Source organism: Musca vetustissima, unplaced genomic scaffold (genome assembly GCF_032173495.1).
Source record: "Musca vetustissima isolate MV318-11 ecotype Yass unplaced genomic scaffold, APGP_CSIRO_Mvet_v1 utg63189, whole genome shotgun sequence".
Taxonomy (NCBI): domain Eukaryota; kingdom Metazoa; phylum Arthropoda; class Insecta; order Diptera; family Muscidae; genus Musca; species Musca vetustissima.
Window position 1 is genome coordinate 195,995 of NW_026879638.1, and position 21,508 is coordinate 217,502.

At 32.0% G+C, this 21,508-nt stretch overlaps 1 protein-coding gene across 1 annotated transcript; it reads left to right on the forward strand.

Moving 5' to 3' along the window:
- The first annotated feature begins 16,816 nt into the window (after positions 1-16,816).
- On the forward strand, positions 16,817-21,239 carry LOC133324675 (uncharacterized). The gene is made up of 5 exons (XM_061533518.1): positions 16,817-16,916; positions 19,304-19,821; positions 19,903-19,992; positions 20,065-20,234; positions 20,390-21,239. Exons 1-5 carry the CDS (start codon positions 16,817-16,819, stop codon positions 21,237-21,239), a joined length of 1,728 nt encoding a protein of 575 aa, XP_061389502.1.
- The last annotated feature ends 269 nt before the right edge of the window (positions 21,240-21,508 follow it).

Below are 21,508 nucleotides of genomic sequence, written 5' to 3' on the forward strand. Positions count from 1 at the left end.
TCTTGTATACAAATAATTCCTAAAGATTTTTTAAAGCAATATAAAAACAAAATAAACAAATCAATGTTTTCATTGGGATGGAATGAATCTAGAGGTGAAAAAAATAAATCAGCTCGCTTGTGAATGTGAATTCCTTCCTAATGAAATCATGATGCGTAGCATTCTGTAGATTTTTTTTTGTTTGTTTGATTCCATAGTGTATTAGGGTAGGAAAGTAATTTTGGCGTAGGGTATCACAGTTAATGCTGAGTAAATCAATGGTGAATGGTCTTACTGTGATCAGGTTGGGAGGGCATTTTGGACGCAACAACACCTATTCGTCCTGGCACTAAAATAGCCATCAAAAGAATAACTTTTCCTCTATCTCTCTCTGAAAATGACACGAGCACGTACATTAAAATAAGTATAGGTAGCTGAAGGATAGGCATGAAGCCAATGAACCCACTCCATTACGACGAATAATAAGGGCGGAACCAAACGTGCTCTCGCTTCTTCAAAATGCCTCAAAATCCATCTCCATCAATTTGGAATCAATTTGAGGTCCTTATTGCCCGGATGGAAGCTCACCCAAATGTAGCACGCGGCGTGCGGACTTTTGGTCAAACCAAAGCCACTATCGATGATGTGTGGAAGGCCATTTCAGAAGACCTTAACTGATATGGCCCACCAACACGCATTCCAAATGAATGACAGAAAGTGGCGAACATCTTCTTTTGGGTCCATGATATGTACGTGTGTATCATCAATACATACGACAACACCCTGGAACTTAGTTTTCGAATAAAAAAATTGTATTCTTTATTTCAATTGCGTTGCCAGTTGAACTCGCAACTGGAGTTTGGTTGGTTTCCATAATCGACCCATTAGTAACAATTGTCACCAAATATCGAGTAAACAGACAGAGCTAATATAAACTTACAGTTGTGTGATATAGGGTCATGATGCAATAATAAGGTGATGTGTCAAAATAAAACCCTTTGTTTTTGTCTCGACCATCTGTCAAATTTTTCCATCACATGATTGGCAACACTGCACATCGAATTCAAGTAGAAATTACCCACTTTGACCGTTAATTGAGACATCAGCTGCGCTATTTTATTTTTGACATTATAAAAAATTTGTGTTGTGATGTCCAGTTTGGAAAAATAACAAGGAAATGTTGATTAATAAAAAATTGACCAATCAGATTTTTCAAAATTACTAGATATATTAAAAAAAATTTTCGTATTTGAGGTTTTGAGAATAATCAAGTAATTGAAGAGAAGCCATTACATATAGAAAATTTTACTGTTTGGTGCGCTCTTTGGTTCGAAGTTGTTATTGGAACTTCTTAAAAAACGACGATGGAACGTCAATCCGGAGCGTTATAGTCATATGATAAGCGACTTTTTTGCCTACTTTTGAAGAACCGACTTGTAGAATATGTTGAACAGTATAGTAAAATGCATGAATCTACTAATTTTATTTTAATATCATAATTCTTGCAAGTTCTCAAACAGACATTTGGTCTGTTCCGTACTGCAAGAATATACTATTTTTTACAACGATAACAATTTTTCGTTTATAATATCGAAACAAATAGTAAAAATTAGAAGAATCTTGCAGTACATGAACAGATCAATAATTGAGTTATTTTTTTAAGGAGGGATAATCTATCCCTGCCATAACAGGGTACAGGACATTCGAAGACAATTAAGTTCATGCGTCTGTTTACTTTTCCAGTAGCATTTACTCAGTAAGTTATATTTCAGAGAGCAAGACGTGCCATTCTCTTTTGCAATAATATGGAGAAAAGTAAACAGACAACATCCAGTAAGACTTTGCAAAATATCACGTAGTTTCACTTAAATTGCTTGAATTTTAGTTTTTTTTAGACTTATTATGAAATAAAATTCATAAAATTACTATGAATCCCAATTTAAAATTAACGGCGGATTGAAATGTATCGAATTGTGCTGGATAAATCTTACTAGAAGAAATTTACCTAATAACATTCAGTAACTTCTCAGCGTAGAACTGTCAAACTAGCTCTTTCTTTTCGTTTACTTTTGCTATACTTTGGAGTAAACAGACAACATCCAGTAACATTTAGTAACTATTGTTGCCAAATATCGACGTATGCATCCAGACAATTTGAAAAAAAAATTTTTTTTTTGAAATCATGAATGAAAATGTTTATTACACTACAATTGAATTATACTATTTTTCAGTTTTTAATGATCTACCCATTTCGTCCCACTTTTTTATATATTCAAATATTTGTTTATTATTTTGCTTAAAAAATTCATAAATTGTTCAATGGGGAATATCCCTCACATGAATGAGGAATATTCCCCCGTATTTGTGTGCGGTTATAAAACACTGCGGACTTCGTCTCTGATGGCCAGTTTTCGCAAATTATTCTCAACGGTCAGTCGCAAATTAAAAAACAAAAAACAAAATGAAGAAAGGGTCAAAACCCAAAAAAACGATTCGTGAAATACAACAAGAATTGGCGGAAAACTGTGGCTATGGCAATGACATCATTTGGGATCAGTAAGTAGTCTATTAATATTTAAATAAATGCGTAATTACTGTGTTCACTATGACGTTGCATGTAGTGGCTCAAAAAGTGTACGGAACTGCAGAATCAAGGTACGAGCAAATGTGCGACTTTTGCTAGTGGTGCATTTTTGGTTGATGCGTGCAAAAGTTATCGAGCTTTTAATTTTGGGCATAAGAAAAAAATCTTAAAATTACACCATTTATTATATTGACCAAAAACGTTGATATATATCTTCCTTCGTAAAATAAGAATATGAGAAAAATTATAAAAATGTAGGAGATTACGTCATTATTTTCATTATGTTCATGACACATCCACCTAAAAATTAACTTAAAAATATAAAACCGCTACACAAGTCTGTGTAGCGGTTTGTAAATTACAGCGACAACAAAACAAGATATTGAGGAAAATTATTTGTTTTTGGTTCGAAGAAATAATGTCATCAATTTATTTTTTTAATTTTATACAAAAAATTTCAGAAAAAATTTTGGGATTATTGTTCTATTTTACCCGAATTTCATCGGAAAATTGGCGTATACAGTGCTGTTCAGAAAAATAGTTTCACCTTCACTTAACATCTTTGTGGCCAATAAAACACTATATGAACGTGATTACAATTCTTTATTTTTTTGTTTTGGTAATATTATAACATAAATAACATAAGGCCCGTACCTAAATTCAGTGCGTTGCGTACTAAAATATCCACCTTTTCACCTTTATAGGGTTTGTTGAACGTCCGTATTACCCAAATACGCAAGGCCGTTATTTACTTGTGTGTCAATTGCAAACAGCGAAAATTAATGAAAACATTTTCTTAATTAAACAAAACATGTTTACATTTATAGAAACTCAAATTTTTCAATGACTGGAGTATCTGTAGAATGTTCGTTCTCACTCACTAATTGCTTTATGCAAATTGCCCTACGCAAATTGATTTATGCTAATTGCTTTATACAAATGACGTAATCGGTCTGTATTGATGACTCATCCTTCTCTTTTCCTCTTGGTGTGTTGTGTGATCATATTGTGTTCTACCTCTTTCCCTCTTATTGTTTTATGTTGTCCGTCTGTTCAATATTTTCTTTCGTCTTTCCCCAATGTGGTTCATTTATAATTGATTTATGCTAATTGCTTTACGCAAATGACGTAATTGGTCCATCTCTTTTCCTCTTGGTGTGTTGTGTGATCATATTTTGTTCTATATCTTTCCCTCTTATTGTTTTATGCCGTCCGTCTGTTCCATATTTTCTTTCGTCTTTGCCCAATTTGGTCCATTTGTATGACCTTGATGACCCTGAAAGTTTATTGGTCCCTAAATCAATAGCGCGTGTGTCCCATATTTGTTCTTTCCCCTTTGTTCCGTATATTTCCCGTAAGCTTATGTGTGTTTCCCCCTTTCCCTATCCACTTGTTTTCTTTTTTGTCTTGTCCAATGTGGTCCATTCGTATGACCTTGATGACCCTTAATCAATACCGCTTGTCCCATATTTGTTCTTCCCCCCCCCCTTTCTTCCGTATTTTTTCGGTAAGCTTATATGTGTCCCCATCCTTCCCTATTCACTTGTTTTCGTGATGCAGTGTCGCAGTGCGCCCACCGCTATTGCCTACATTTATGCCCCCCTTCTCTACCCACTTGTTTTTCTTGGTGTCTCATATGATTGTCTATTGGAACAAGAATCAATCCGATCATGGGTGTCTTATCAGAAAGAATTTGTTCCTGTGTATGAGTTCTTTGATCTGTTCGATGCATACATGTTGTTGTTGGTTCTTCCAATATGAATCCACTGTTTGTAGTTTGTTATAATTTACATGATGTAATGTCTGTCCATTGAAGCATATTTTTGGGCGCCCATCGGTCTTTAGCTTTTATCAACAACATGCGTGCGTACCCAGAATTCTGTGGTTATCTTAATCGATCTTTTGATGTGTACATGTTGTTGTTGTTTTTCAATATTTTTCGCCTGTAGTCAAAAGAGTTTTTTTTTTGTTTTTTTTGCCTTATATTTGCCTCTTGTATACAAATAATTCCTAAAGATTTTTTAAAGCAATATAAAAACAAAATAAACAAATCAATGTTTTCATTGGGATGGAAAAAATTTAGAGGTGAAAAAAATAAATCAGCTCGCTTGTGTGATTAAATAAGGAAAAAAAAATATAAAAAAAATGCATGTAAATAACATCAATAGAACCCTTAGATTTAATATAAATAAGTTAATAAACTTTTATATAAAACAGTGTGAAATAGATAGGGAAAGCGATGACTTCTAACGCGAACTTTATCAATTTATTCAATTCCTTTAATTATAAGAGAATTATAAGAATTAAGGAATTGGATGAAAATAAGGAATATATAATCAATGATGCATATAGGACCCAAACTAAGTACGGAGATAGAATTGTGCTGAAGTTGGAAGATGCTATATTATAGTTACCACCCCGGTTTCTGACACTAAAGGATGATAATGTAAAGGAATTGGGTTCTGGTGGATATAGCATATCGAAGTTGTCATTAAGCGACAAAGAAAATAATTTATATAGATTACAATTAAAGCAAACTGAATCAAATTTCGTTTACCAACCATATTTAGCACAATAAAATAAATAAAAAATATAAAATAAAACTGATGTTTTATTTTCAAAAATTAGGGAAAATTATTTTTTCAACATTACATTTGGTTAATGAAGCTTTTACAATAAAGATGTCTCTCCTTAATAATGAAAATGAACGATGGAAAACATTTGATTGTTGGCCCTTATAATATCCTGATCCTAAACTAATGGCAGCTGGTGGACTATTTTATACTGGAGAAGGAGATTTAACCAAACGCTTTTTTTGTCACATTGAGATTATGAATTGGAAACAAGCTGATTGTCCTATTGCAGAACATTTACGATGGTCAAATAACTGTCCTTTGATGAAAAGATGTATTACAAACAATAAATCTATTAATTCAAACACATTGGATGTTATGCTTCCTAAAATAGGGGTAGATGTTTGCGGTGTGAAAAGCATTAACACATTTTCAAGCATATTTATTTTAGTATTCACATTTGTCACCTTAAACTCTATAAATAAAATTTTGAAAAAATGAAACAGAAGATCAGTGTTTTTTAGCTCTTTTTATTGTTACATGATCATATAATATATTATCAATATTATCCCAATTTTTTCAATAAACTCAAATATTCTAAATAAGTTATTCATAGCGTACTTAAACTCAAAGGCTGAATGTAGAGAGCAGTTATGAATTTAGAATTATATATTTTTGTAAAAATATTTTTTTCTTGCTTTTTCCGTTTTTTTCCACTCCTTAATATAATAATTCGCAACTAATATAAATTACATTAAATGATGAAGTTCTTATATGATGTTGTGGTAGTGTTGATTCTAAATCAGCTATCATTCACCACTTGAAACAATATATATCATTATTTGGAATATTTATACAAGTCTGTCTAACATTCAGCTCATAGGGAGTGGGTATATATTGCGATCCTCATATTGGAGCAAATTTATTAATATTGATTTTCAAACTAATATTGTTTAAAAGAGCCAAGACAGAACCATGTTCTTGAAACTCTGACATTTTGGTTTTGGATCGAAAATACAACACTTTAAATCAATTATGAAGATTTATGCAATAGGTGTTTAGTTTGAACATTCTTATCTTTGAATGAAATAATCGGTGGTATATTTAATGTTAGCAACAGATAGACTATAGACTTTTTATATATTTTATCTTCGCATGAAAATATAAAAAAATATATAACAAATGTTGTGTAGACATTGAATGCAAATGAGACGTACATTAAAGGTAATGAATAGCAAAATTGTATCTAATATGTATTGCTTTCATAGTTTTATTTTAATAAAAACTATATTATAAGATTTTACTTTGTATTGCCTTCAATAATAAGGAAACAAATATCAAACCCATTCCATGAGTTGAAGTTAGCATTATTAACGTTAAATTGTGCATGCTAGATGGTGTAGTTTGAGTTCAATGGGTTCTGGTTGGTTGTTATAACGTTAAACTGGGTTCATATAGGTATCGTTTAGGTTGGGTATGTTGATTTATGGTACATTGGGTACAGTTTTGTTATAGGTTCCTTTGCTTGCATCATAAACTGTCCATTTGCCCTTTGGCTTGCATTTGATTAAACAAGTATCATGTTATTATTTGTGAATATTTATTAAATATATTTAATTAATATTAGTAACAATAATATAAATGTAACATGTTAATTGTCATGATAAAACTTCGTGCACGTTGGTATGCCCTTTTACCCTTTTCATGCATAAATACTTTTTTAAATAAAACAGGGATCGAAAATACAACACTTAAATCTATTGTATCAAATCGAAAATTTGATACAATAGATGTTTTATTTAAGCATATTTACAGTTAGCAACAAATAGGCTTGTAAAAATTATTCGTAGTCTCTAATCTATGAACGGAACAATATGGCAACATTAAATTAATTATATCAATATTATTTATATTAATAAATAATCAAAGGAATCAATATTTATAAAGTATATATAAGTCATGGTTAATAGTATAACAGAGACCATGGAAAACGAACATTTGTTAAAAAAAAAACTTGTTCGTTCCCGAAATGAACTGAAGAAAAAATTCCACAGCATCAAAATGGGAGAGGATGTAAAAACGGTAGAACTGAATAGAACATTTAAACCCATAACAGAAGAACTACAAAAATTAGTTCAAATAAATAGTGAAAATGTTCCTAAGTATTTGATACACAATGCTGGAAATGCTGGATGGGTTCAAGGAACATCCACATACTAGTACTCCTAACAAGAGCTATATACATGAAATAAAAGAAGATAAAATAAAACCAAATACACCAGAAGAGGATGATTTCAAATTAGATTATACAAAATACCAACCTCATAACTATGATGAAACACGAGACGAAACATTCTATTCTGAAAATGATGATGAAGATGTAGAAAACATGAATATTTCATATTTGAAACAAATTAATAAACTAGATACTGTATATGTCCACATAAAGATATAAACGGAGAGTGGAAATTTGGAGATAAACCATTAAAAATGAAGAATGAAAAAATTATCGTTGGAAACCAACATTGGGCACTTACGCCAGGCTTGTTTGAAATTCTATTTCATCAAAAGCCAAAAAATTACGATGCTTCCGAACTAGAGATTTATAAGAAAATTTTATTGGATTCAAATGCATACAAAGTGGATTATAATCCTAATGAACGAGTAAAGTCAAACAAAGGCTACAAATATAAGAATATTATAAAAAAATTGATTGGCGGTACACATAGTGGGGATGGTCTAATGAGAGTTAACCTTGCAAAACCGGAATATGTATACTGGCATGATCCAAACGCATTAATTGAAAGACTAAAGTTGTTATTAGAGTTGCATCAATCAGGAAATGATGATTACACTAATGAGATAGTTTCTATTATTGAAGAACTACGGGGAGCAGACATAATATATTAATTATGAATATAATGCGTCTAGTCTTATCATTATATCATGACATGTAGAAGGTAGTCAATAATATGAGAAATAAATTCTATAATACTATATGCATATTACAAAATAAAAAATATTTATTTTCTAAAGCTTTTAAATTTGTATGGGCAATTGTTTTTATAATTACACATGCTATGTGTAAATATATTTTTTAATATGAACTTGTAATCAATAAAATTCATATCACAATTTTTTATGCACATTGTCCTCAAGATTCGACTATATATTTTAAAACCTATATTTATATTATATATTATAAAGGCGAGAAACTTTAAAATGTGACAGAAAATAAATTATTTTGTAGTTATTACAATCACGTGTATATTTTGAAAGCTGAATTTCTAAAAATGGAATCATATGTCTAAATGTATAATTATGTCATGCCCTTCTATAATTATACCATACTCTGATACATACTCCTATTCTATTACTATGAAATGATAATATATACAAAGGAAATAATACATACATGGGGTCAATATAATAAATACAAATTCTAATTAAAACATTCTATGTTCAATATGAAGAAGAGTGCTAAGTATATTAGAAAAATAATAAAATTAAAAATATAATGAATACATAAACACATGTTGTTACTTATTTCGATAAGTAAAGATGAATTTCTCAAATTTAAAACCATTCAACTTCCTTGAAGCAAATCTTGAAAATGAAGACGAACGATTGAAAACGTTTAATTCCTGGCCCTTGAAAACTCCGGAACCCAAAGAGCTGGCTATGATTGGATTTTATTATACTGTGGAAAGAGATAGGGTAATATGATATTTTTGTGGAGTTGAAATTTGCTGTTGAAAAGGAAGGGATTCCCCAGTTGTCGAACATGCACGTTTGTCAAGTAGCTGTGATCTGATGAGAAGAAATTTAACCAATAATACAGCAATAAATTCTGGGAAACTAAATAGAGGTTTACCTGAAAATAATGTTGATATATGTGGAGCACATCATATTGCTATTAGATATCAAAATCATCCCAACGAAATGATAAATTCCACTACGGCACTAATATTAAGAAGTTTAACTATTGACAAATTTTTATTGTTTTTTATATTTCTGTTGACTTTCTTTACTTGTTTTTATACATATTTGATATATAAATTTATAAATAAAAAATCTTTTTACTATTACTAGCTGTCAATTTTTTAAATTCTATACTTACTTCTATTCTTTAACTCATAACCAATCATTGTACTTGCATAGGTATGGAAAAGTCTTATAACATATATAAAAAATTCCAAGCTTATTTGTTGCTTACCATAAATATACCATTTATAACTTCTTTAAAAATGGGAATATTAAAACAAAACATTTATTGTACCAAATTTAACTGATTTAAATGTTGTATTTTCGATACCTACTATTGGTGTAAAATACTCTTCACCTAGAAATATCTGTTTTATTTAGAAATTAATGTGTACATAAAAGGGTAAAAGTGCATATTATCACAAAATATCCACATGACTATTAACATGTTACTTTAATATTATTGCTAACAATACTAATTAAATATATTTAATAAATATACACAAAAAATAACATGATACTTTTTTAATCAAATGCAAGCCAAAGGGTAAATGGGTAATTTATGATGCAACCAAAGGAACCTATAACAAATTTGTATCTAATGTACTATAAATCAACATACCCAACCCGAACCCAAATGAACCCAGTTTAACGTTAAACAACCAACCAGAACCCATTGAACTCAAACAACGCCATCTAGTTTTGAAAATTTTACGTTAGTAATACTAACTTTTAACTATTGATAATTTTTTTATATTTCAGTTGTCTTTTTACACATGTTTTTATACATATTTGATATATAAATTTATAAATAAAAAATGTTATTAATATTACTACTTATTAATTTTTTAACTTAAATTTTTCTTTAACTCATAGCTTGCAATTGTACTTGCATAGGTATGGAAAAAGTCTTATGTTTTAAATGCATTTTTATGTTTGTGTTGTTTTAACTCTAGTTAACATATACGATCATATTATGATCATCGAAAATCGTGACTATATTTTGAACTGGATTTAAGTCCATTTTAGATTCTAATACAAATCTTGGTTTTCTTGAAAAGTTTTCAAAAATATATTACATTATATATTCTATCATGTTTAAGGATACAAAGCCACAAACAAAATAATACCAATTAACTTTATTTTGAAACAAATCAAACCCTAACCAAACCTTTCTATATATCCATATAAGAAAAAATTGCTTTAAACCACTTTAAAAACCATTAATATATTATGAATTTAAATTTTCATAGTTATTTGTTCTTTATGTTCCATGTTCAATAGACAGAATTGATGATTTAGAATTCTAATGCGGTATATATTGAGTTTATGCAATACTATAAAGCTTTGTGCTAAGTGTATTTAACAAAAACCCAACTTAAACGTAATCAAACATTTATTTCGATTATTTTATTGATCTTTTTTATTGTTAACACAAATTAATCGAACCTACATAACTATAGCTTAAACTTAGCGTATCTCAAACTTATATCTAGAGAAGAAAATATTATATCAAAACTACTTCTTTATTTTTTATAATAATGTTTCTAATCTTCAATCCAATGTCCATAGGGATTGTCCTTCAGGTATGAATAGGTAACTTTCTATGTCCTCCTCATTCCTGATGTCCTCCTCATTCCTGTTGCCCTCTTCATTTCCGATGTCCTCCTCATCGTCTAATGTTGTGGACTCCGTTTCCTGCGACTGTGTGTACTCATCGCTGCTGCTGCTCCCTGCTTCGAATCCATCTTCAATCTTAAGTTTATTTGTTATGGATTCCAGCTCTCCTTGTTTCGCTCTGTTGAGTTGTTGTTGTTCTTGTTCATAACCTTTTATTATTCTGTCGAATGCTTCTAAATGTTCGTTTTCCTCCTCAATGAAAATATTTAAATATTGGTTGTTCAGCACCATTTTCTTCACTATTTTTTCAATTTTACTTAATGCTTCTAAATGTTCGTTTTCCTCCTCAATGAAAACGTTCAAATGTTGGTTGTTGAGCTCCATTTTCTTCACTATTTTTTCAATTTCACTTAATGTGGAGATTTTTTAAACTGAATGCATTTTTCAAATTTTCCTTCGCTTTTAAACATTATATTTGTTTACATTAAATGACTGATTGATGAGGATCAATCATATAATGCTTCCCAAAATCTAGTATTTTCTTTCATAGAAATTTAATTGCAGCATGAATATCATAAAACAAAGTATTACTAAAAAAGAGAAATAGTATGTTAACATTTCACCTATTATATTTTCGCAATATGCATAAATATATTTATTCACTATCTATGCCAGAAAATTTAGAGTTTTCAAATGAAATGCATTGACAACTATAAAAATAAATTAAACTAAAGAAAATAAAAATGTCATGGAATAATGATCTTGTAAATGTTGTTCTTACATTCATGTTAGAAACAACAAAACAACATAAATGCATTCAATTCAATAGTTAGAGTAAAACAACAAACTATAATTTGTGCATCCAACACATGATCAATAGTTTCAACAGACAGACACACTTCAAATATTATAAACCATAATAATATGACAGATAATCAATGGTGGGACAGACATATGGTCTTGGTAGAATCTATAGACCGATGGGCGCCTCTCCAATCATAGCAACAAACAATTGGTGATAAGAGACATAAGATTCAAATTGGCTCAATGGACAGACATTACATCTTGTAAATTCTAACAAATTCTTTCTGATAAGACACCCATGATCGGATTGAGTCTTGTTCCAATAGACAGTCATATGAGACACTGCTTCATGTATTTCACAAAATTGTGCAACCAAAAAAATCAAGTGGGTAGAGAAGGGGGGGGGGATAAATGTAGGCAAGAGCGGTAGCCGCACTGCGACACTGCATCACGAAAACAAGTGAATAGGGGAGGGGGGACACATATAAGCTTACCGAAGAAATACGGAAGAAAGGGGGGGGGGGGCGGGGAAGAACAAATATGGGACAAGCGGTATTGATTCAGGGTCATCAAGGTCATACGAATGGACCACATTGGACAAGACAAAAAAGAAAACAAGTGGATAGGGAAAGGGGGAAACACACATAAGCTTACGGGAAATATACGGAACAAAGGGGAAAGAACAAATATGGGACACACGCGCTATTGATTTCAGGGACCAATAAACTTTCAGGGTCATCAAGGTCATACAAATGGACCACATTGGGCAAAGACGAAAGAAAGTATTGAACAGACGGACGGCATAAAACAATAAGAGGGAAAGAGATAGAACAAAATATGATCACACAACACACCAAGAGGAAAAAGATGGACCAATTACGTCATTTGCGTAAAGCAATTAGCATAAATCAATTATAAATTAACCACATTGGGGAAAGACGAAAGAAAATATTGAACAGACGGACAGCATAAAACAATAAGAGGGAAAGAGGTAGAACACAATATGATCACACAACACACCAAGAGGATACAGACCGATTACGTCATTTGTATAAAGCAATTAGCATAAATCAATTTGCGTAGGGCAATTTGCATAAAGCAATTGGTGAGTGAGAACGAACATTCTACAGATACTGACTGGAATTCTATTTTCAAAAAACAAAAAATTCAAAATACGCATTGTCATAGTTGAAAATTTTCAACTTTAAATTTTTATACGCAATGCGTATTTGGGTAACATTCATTGAAATACATGTATTTTACTTTTGAGGTGAATAAAATCGTACGCATACGCATGAATTTAGGTACGACCCTAAAAAAGATTTTTTGCTGTTCAATAAAATAGATTCATTGATTTTGGAGTTCTGAAAAAAATTTTTTAGTAATTAAAACTTTATAATTTCTTTTATTTACACTTTATTTACCTTAGTACTTAGTGGAGTACCCCTTATTTTGAATGACTGCTGAACACCGTTTTGGCATAGAGTCAACAAGTCTCTGACATGTTTCGATTGGAATGTTTTTCCACGATGTTTTTACTAACTCCCATAACTGTTCTTTATTTGATGGATTTTTTTCCTCGTAGAGATGCTTTAACAATTTTCCATAAGTTTTCGATAGGATTTAAGTCCGGTGACTGTGCCGGCCAGCTTAGAACTAGGGATAAGTAAATCGACTTCCGATTAATCGACTTTTTGTATTGAAAAGTCTAAAAGTCGAAGTCGACTTTTGATCTATGAGAGAATCGCCAAGTCGACTTTTCAAGATCGACTTTCGATTTTCTTCATAAATACTTGGTTTTTTATCACAAAGCTCAAATTGCCCAAAAATAGCACTTTACGGAACTTTACATTATCTGTTCATAATAGTTTATATAAAAAATCACATTTTTAGTCGATTTTGCGGAACAGTTTTGACAAAATCGAAAGATCGAAAAGTCGACCTTTTAATCAAAGGCAAAAATCGAAAAGTCTAAAAATCGTCTTTTTGGTCAGAGGCAAAAATCGAAAAGTCTAAAAGTCGACTTTTGCGCTCGACTACGTATCCCTACTTAAAACCTACATCATTATTTTGAAACCAATCTTTAGCTCGTTTCGATGTATGGTTCGGGTCGTTATCTTGTTATCATCTAAGCGGCATTTCCCATTCAGCATAGGGCAGCATGACGTTGTTCAATATATTCTATTTGTAGCAGGTTTTAGTGTGTGACTTTGAATATTTTCCAATTAAAATGAAACACACAAAGGTTTTCTACATAAAACGGTATATTTTATAAAAGCAATAATCTTTCATTGTTGACAATTATTTCATATGCCTCAGACATGAATACAAGGGACTGCCATCGCTTTCACCAAGTATTCTATGTAATTAGCTTTGGAAGAATAAGTCAACCGGCCACATTATCATGTTTCCAAGAAGACTTACTTCTTACCGTATGGATTGTCTATAAGAGAATCAAGGTCTGTTGTGTAAAACCATTGTCCTTTTATAGCGATCCAAACAAAGCTTTCAAAAGTATTGATCGAATATAATTCAAATTAACTCAATATCTTAACTGACAAACAAAAGCTTTTCTTTACGTTAGCAAACTAAAGGATAAAAGAGACAACATAACCAACATTAAAATAACACTCAATCAGTGATCGATAGTCACTCAATAACTGTTGCGTTTGTTCGTTCACTCAATTTGTTTTGAATATTCGTTACAAACAATAAATATTTACGCAGTGCAAAGGTTCAAGGTTTTGGTTTTGGATTTCAAATTATTTGAGTAAAATCCTTCTGATGGTTGGTGGGGTAGAATCATCAAGGTTATTTTCTTTTTTAATGGCAGAAGAGGTTGCAAAATGGTTTTGTTTTTTTACATGTCGAACTATTTTCCTTTCCATAAGGGGTGTGATTTTTGATTTTTTTTCCTCTAGTTTCTGGCTTAAACTGATAATTTACAGCATTTTGGACCATTTTATATGAGCAGCCGATAATTGCTGCAATTTGTCTATAGCTCTTGCCTTCATTATGAAGTTTCTTTATAATATCCATGATTTCAGGACAGCATTGTTTACCTCAGCCCATTTCTAGTTTCAATATTTTATTTTTTATTTGATTTGTTTAATATAAATATTAAAAACTAATCAGACTTACCGTTTAGTGCAATAACTTTCAAACAATAGCGTATTAAACTTAAAAATCAATTAATTTTTAAAGGGAATCTATTTTATGGAGCACGTGTTCTCACAACAAAATTTGTATTTGCAATAAATTTAAGAAGACAAAGTGCAGTTACTTTTTTACATATATTTCTAACTATATGATATTTAGAAGTGAAGAACTTTTTCGAGAGCAGGGAGAGCAGCTTGAGGTGAATAACAAAAAAGCAAATATGCACGTGTGGCTTCTTCTGCCAAAAATAAAATAAATATTCGCAACAAGTGTTTGTGTTTATTTGACATTTTTTCAACACAAAACTAAAAACGCGAAAAATGAAGGAGAGGTTATGATTTCTTCCCAAAATCCAGTAGGGAATACTATAAAATGTTTATTTCACCCATAACAAAGTAACTACTTCCAGACGAACGTGTTAAAAACATTATATTCATTTCAATTAAATTTGAATATATTTCAATTTATTTTGAATTTATTTGACATAGTATTCAAAACAACACACACACCAAGACTCACACATACACAAAATATGTATTTTGATTTGATGGAACAAGCCATCTTGAGAAAAAATTGTAATCAGTTGGTAGCTGTGCCCTACCTTGTAATTATTATACCATGGGTGAATCTATTTTTTTGAACAGCACTGTATGTATAAAAATAATCACTTCTTCTGTATAAGCAAGACCCTTCCAATAAATCCTGGGGTTTTATAAAAAAGAATAAATCTTAAAACAATATTACGAAATATACATTTTCGAAAATTCCATATGCCATTAACGCGCATACGATTTCGGTGCGCAACCTAAAAAATACATCGATCTTTACCTATTTCAATGCGGTTCATTAAGAACCATGGATGACCCAGCTCACACTATTTTTGAGATAAATTGGGTATATCTCTCTTTCGACTGAAGTTTTTAAAGTTTTGTTTTCGCAAAAGTTCAAAATCCGTATCAGGTCATTTATTGATCAGGTCATTATATGATAACATATTTTTGCCAAATTTCGTGATTTTGGAAAAACAGTTCCCGCCGTTCTAGTAGTTAGATTTTCACGAAGAATGTTTTATTTCATCCGAAGCGTAAAAAACCTTACTGATCGCGAGTACCCATATCATTCAATTGACAGATCTAAAAATAAGGGTTTTTTTTTTGATATTTGATCGCACAAAATTTTCACCTTTGGATAGTATTACTCTGAAGCTGTGCATACTACATACACAAAATGTATATTAAATTACTCAGATTCGCGACTACAATAATCGTATAATAGATTTTTAGAAATTGCTGTTTGCGTATCAAAGCTAGATGTAAAATTCAAAACACACTCAAAATCGAGCTTTAAAATGTCAGCATTATTTAAAGGTAGATGCTGTTAAATTTTAAAAAATAATACATAAGAGACGTAGACCCCATTTTGCAGCCTTCTAGTTTTACTTTGACACGAAGACCGTGAAATGAGTGGCTTATATAGAGAACATAAAAAAACTGGTTCGCCTCAATCTGTTTTTACACATTTTTTTTTTGCATTAAAGTAGACACAGCTTCCACCCAAATAAAGTTTGGAGGTCAATATCATGAAAAGTTTGAAACGACAGATCAATTAACCCAAAATTATTCTCCTTTTTTTCATATATGTACTTAAGTAGTTCCCGAGTTATAAAGGGGTGAACCTCCGCTTCAGCTATGTTAAAAAATTGGCAATATTATATTTTCGTCCGATTTAATGTAAATGGTGGACCAAATTTCTTATATATCTCGACACAGTTCACTTAATTGAGTCTAGAATGATGTGGGTTAAGTTTCGTGAAAATTGGTTCAGATTTAGATTTATATTTTCTTCCGATTTTATATCTCTTTCGACTTCCACGAAGTTAGGCACAGTATATTGAATTAAGTCTAGAATGATGTGTGCAAAGTTTCGTGAAAATTGGTTTAGATTTAGTATAGCTCACATATATCTTTTCGCCGATTTAATGTAAATAATACACCCCGAACTTAACGTTTTTACTTTTTGCATTTTATATTTAAAACATTTGTATAAATTTAATATTATTAATTATTATATCTATTATCAATTTTACAGATTGAGCAAGAAGGATCGCGCAATTATGAAATCCAAAATCAAACAACTAATACCAGATCAAGAAACCGGACAAAATAGCATCGATAAAATGCGTGAAAGCATCTTTGAAAGTGTTTGGGCTCAAAGTATGTATTACAGTTATATATATATATATATATATATATAATTTTTATACCCTTCACCACTGTGGTACAGGGTATTATGTCTTTGTGCATATGTTTGTAACAGGCAAAAATAATCGAGATAGACCCATGGTTCCTTTTGAGAATATGCATAGAATCACTTTCTGAGTCGATTTACGCATGTCCGTCCGTCTGTCCATGTTAAATTGTAAACAAAGTACAGGTCGCATTTATGATCCGAATTGGATGAAATTTGGCATAGGTCACTTATTTGGCCCAAGGACGAACCCTATTGAAATTGGGAAAAATCGGTTCAGATTTAGATATAGCTCCCATATATATATTTAACCGATTTAATGTGAACGGCCCCTATATAACTTTCGATTTGCACGAAATTTGGTGCAGCCTAATCATTTAGGTCTAGAATGATGTCTGCCAAGTTTCGTGAAAATCGGTCCAGATTTAGATATAGCTCCCATATATAGTTTCGTCCGATTTCATGTAAATGGTGCACCAAAGTCCCTATATATCTTTCGATTTGCACGAAATTTGGCATAACGTACTGAATTGAGCCTAGAATGATGTCTGCCAAGTTTCGAGAAAATCGGTCCATCAAGAAAATTGGTCCAGATTTAGATATAGCTCCCATATATAGTTTCGTCCGATTTCATGTAAATGGTGCACCAAAGTCCCTATATATCTTTCGATTTGCACGAAATTTGGCATAACGTACTGAATTGAGCCTAGAATGATGTCTGCCCAGTTTCAAGAAAATCGGTCCAGGTTTAGATATAGCTCCCATATATAGTTTCGTCCGATTTCATGTAAATGGTGCCCCAAAATCCCTATATATCCCTCGATTTGCACGAAATTTGGCATAACGTACTGAATTGAGCCTAGAATGATGTCTGCCAAGTTTCATGAAAATCGGTCCTGATTTAGATATAGCTCCCATATATAGTTTCGTCCGATTTCATGTAAATGGGGCCCCAAGGTCCCTATATATCTTTCGATTAGCACGAAATTTGGTACAGCCTAATCATTTAGGTCTAGAATGATGTCTGCCAAGCTTCGTGAAAATCGGTCAAGATTTAGATATAGCTCCCATATATAGTTTCGTCCGATTTCATGCAAATGGTGTCCCAAGTCCCAATATATCTTTCGATTTGCACGAAATTTGGCATAACGTACTGAATTGAGTCTAGAGTGATGTCTGCGAAGTTTCGTGAAAATAGGTCAAGATTTAGATATAGCTCCCACATATATAGTTTCGCCCGATTTTAGGTAAATTGTGCACCAAAGTCCCTATATATCCTTCGATTTGCACGAAATTTGGCATGACGTACTGAATTGAGTCTAGAGTGATGTCTGCCAAGTTTCGAGAAAATCGGTCCAGATTTCTATATAGCTCCCACATATAGTTTCGTCCGATTTCATGTAAATGGTGCACCAAAGTCGCTAGATATCTTTCGATTTGAACGAAATTTGGCATAACGTACTGAATTGAGCCTAGAGTGATGTCTGCCTTGTTTCGTGAAAATCGGTCCAGATTTAGATATAGCTCCATTTTATTATAGATTGATTTTATGTAATTGACGCACCAAGGAACCAATAGGAACAAAACGTTCTAAAGTTAGTATAATCTAACCTGTGACAAGTTTGTTTGAAATCGCTTAATATGTGGATTTAGCTTACATATATTTTTTCGCCCGATATCAAGCAAATTGGGCATCAGATTGACATCAAATTTTGCACAACGTACAAAATTGAGCATAGATTTACGTAGTTGCGTCCAACGGATGACCTATTTATATTTTTTTGAAGTCGATTTACATACTCTATGGATAGATCTAGATTCACATTTAGATTAATATCACTTATTTTATTTCATCCAATTTCATGTTAATAGCCCTGTTTAATATACCCATAGTGGTGAAGGGTATCATATAGTCGGCCCCGTCCGACTTTACTACTTTCCTTACTGGTTTCAATAAATGAAAATCGACTAAAATATTATTTTTAGGAAAATATACAAATGGAAATTCCATAACCTATATTTTTTATGTTATGGTAACAGATGAGGAAGATTTCGCTGCTGCACCAAATTCTACAAAATATTCATGTCATCCGGTTTTTCGATGTAGAAAATGTGTTGGTAAGCAAAAACAATATTGGTGGGTTGGTGGCTATTCACTGTTCAAATTTAGGGTTCCGTCGCGGATTGGTTTGAAATTGTTGCCACATTTAGCTTCTGATTACAACCATATATGTGTAAATATATGTACCTTTATTGCGGAAGTCCATACTTCCGTAAAAATTTTTAAAACAATCCGCGACCGGGCCTTGATCTGCAATATTTTCATTTTCATTTTTTTTTTTCATAATTTCAGCCAATAATGATAGCAGTTGTATGGTGTATGTCGATGAAACAGGTCGTGTTTATAAAAATTGGCAGTCGTTTTTGGATGACAATGTATTGCCGGCCGGTACAATGATATCGCCACGCCGTGGTGTTTATAATTTCTGTATAAATGGCAATGTTATTTTGGATGCTTATTGCACACCGAACGCTACACCGGGAGCAAAAGTTATGAGTGCAGCACAAACTAGTACCGCTGTATTGGGTGTGGGTGCTGCCTGTGTGCCAATAGCTGCAGCACTTACTTTACCCGTTGCCGCTCCGGTAATGGCCGCAGCCGGAATAGTCGGTTTGGGCGTCGGTGCCTTTTCAACAGTAACATCAGCATTGAATTTGAATGATCGTCGCAAACACGAGCAATCCATAAGCATTACAGATAGTCAAGCAAGGGCCAGTTATTTGGGTATTGCTGGTGGTCTTCTTGGTATGGCAGCGGCTGGTGCTACACGATTTTTAAATAATATGGCTGCTGCAGGAAATGCCACGGCGGTAAGTTGTAGATTATTATTTAATTTTTGACATTATTTTTCTATTTCAATCGAATGTTGTCCCCATATGTATATTTTGTAGGCAATTGAAGTCATTGTTAACGGCATTAATATATCAACTATACTTGTTTCGGGAACTGGCATCGCCAATGGTGTTTTGGATATAATATTTGTAAGATGATTTTGATTGCATATAAAAAGTTGTACATATTTATACTTACATGTATGTATTAATTCATAACAGAAATACCAAGATGATGATACAATTTCGACATTGGATGTACTGCAATTATCGGCTTCCTTGGTGTTATTTACACATTCTGTCTATAACTTCCAGTTGGCATCACAAATTGCAAATCAGGCACGCACAAATTCAATTAAAAGTTATCGTGAAACTTTAAGTAATCGTCAGAGGTGAGTAATGAACAAAGTTAGCCATCGAGCTAACTCAACATCGGGTTAATCAAGTACACACTGTGGAAATGTATATATATGCAAATATGCCTACACTACATAAGGCCGGTCAATTTCAAATAATAATTAAACAACCTATAATTTTCTCCTTCTAGGCGTATGTTTGATAAAATGTCCAAGGAAACAATGCGTATTCGCGGTAATACCAAAGGAAAAATTGATATAATACGAAATATTAATAAAATACCAGATCGTCAATACCTAAATGATCTATTCAAAGTTAATAAGCGACTAAACGAAGCGAAAGTACGTCCGGCATTTGGGAAATCCGGTAAAGGAGTTGTGTTAAATAATGAAATGCTAGTTGATACAGCAGTTCTAAGACAAAATGTTAATATATTGAAACAAGTGTCACAACCAATACCAGCAGGACATTTGGATAATAATGTTGCAACGAACCGAACAACTGCTGCAACTGCACGGCTTTTCCTTAATTCCGTTTCCGGTCGAAATACCGCACTCAATTTGGAAGATACTCTAAATGACAATGGTGGTTCTTCTCGTAGCACAGCGGAAATACTTGCAGTTTTGAGTGTGATGTTACCAAACGGCGATATAATTGACCTTTCTCGATTTGGTGAAAAGTTTCTAACAAAAATTGTCGATGGTGAACAATTTCAAGATGTCATCGAAACCATGGCTTCAAAACTTCCGGAGAAAGTAATCCTTTTTGTCCTGGACCTAACACAATATTTCATGGAAAATATATTGGATCAAATTGTTTATGTCTTACAATTTTCCATATCTACAGAGTCGGTTTTATATCGTATTCTTAAGCGTATACTAACCAGATTCCAGCATTTTACCTACGAACAAATTTTTACAAAACGAAAGGAAATATTAGAATACCTGAAAGAATATTATTGGTCATTAAATTCCAATAATGTTGGTGCTAGAACTCGATGCAGTAAATGCAATGGTTGGTATACTATATGTGAGTTGTAACTTAAAAAAACCAATCGAATCGAACTAAATGCAATGAAATAACCATGACTTAACTTGTTGCCTTACGACCCCATACACCACAAATTACATTTGTAAATTTTTGTTTCTTTAAGATTGTTTTTTTTTTTAAGAAAGCGGTTCAACAAAACGGATAGTAAGTGTGTGTGTATGGCGCTTTATTTACGCACAAAATTTATACACAAAATGTAGAAAATAGCAATCATATCAAATTTCAAAACAACTCCAAGAAAGATGTATTGTTTTATTAC

What these genes read in the sequence shown, in the direction of transcription:
- LOC133324675 (XM_061533518.1), top strand. Translation starts at nt 16,817, where the DNA reads ATGAAATCCAAAATCAAACAACTAATACCAGATCAAGAAACCGGACAA. An exon ending in TGAAAGTGTTTGGGCTCAAA is followed by an intron (nt 16,917 to 19,303) that starts GTATGTATTACA and finishes TCATAATTTCAG; the next exon opens with CCAATAATGATAGCAGTTGT. An exon ending in ACTTTAAGTAATCGTCAGAG is followed by an intron (nt 20,235 to 20,389) that starts GTGAGTAATGAA and finishes TTCTCCTTCTAG; the next exon opens with GCGTATGTTTGATAAAATGT.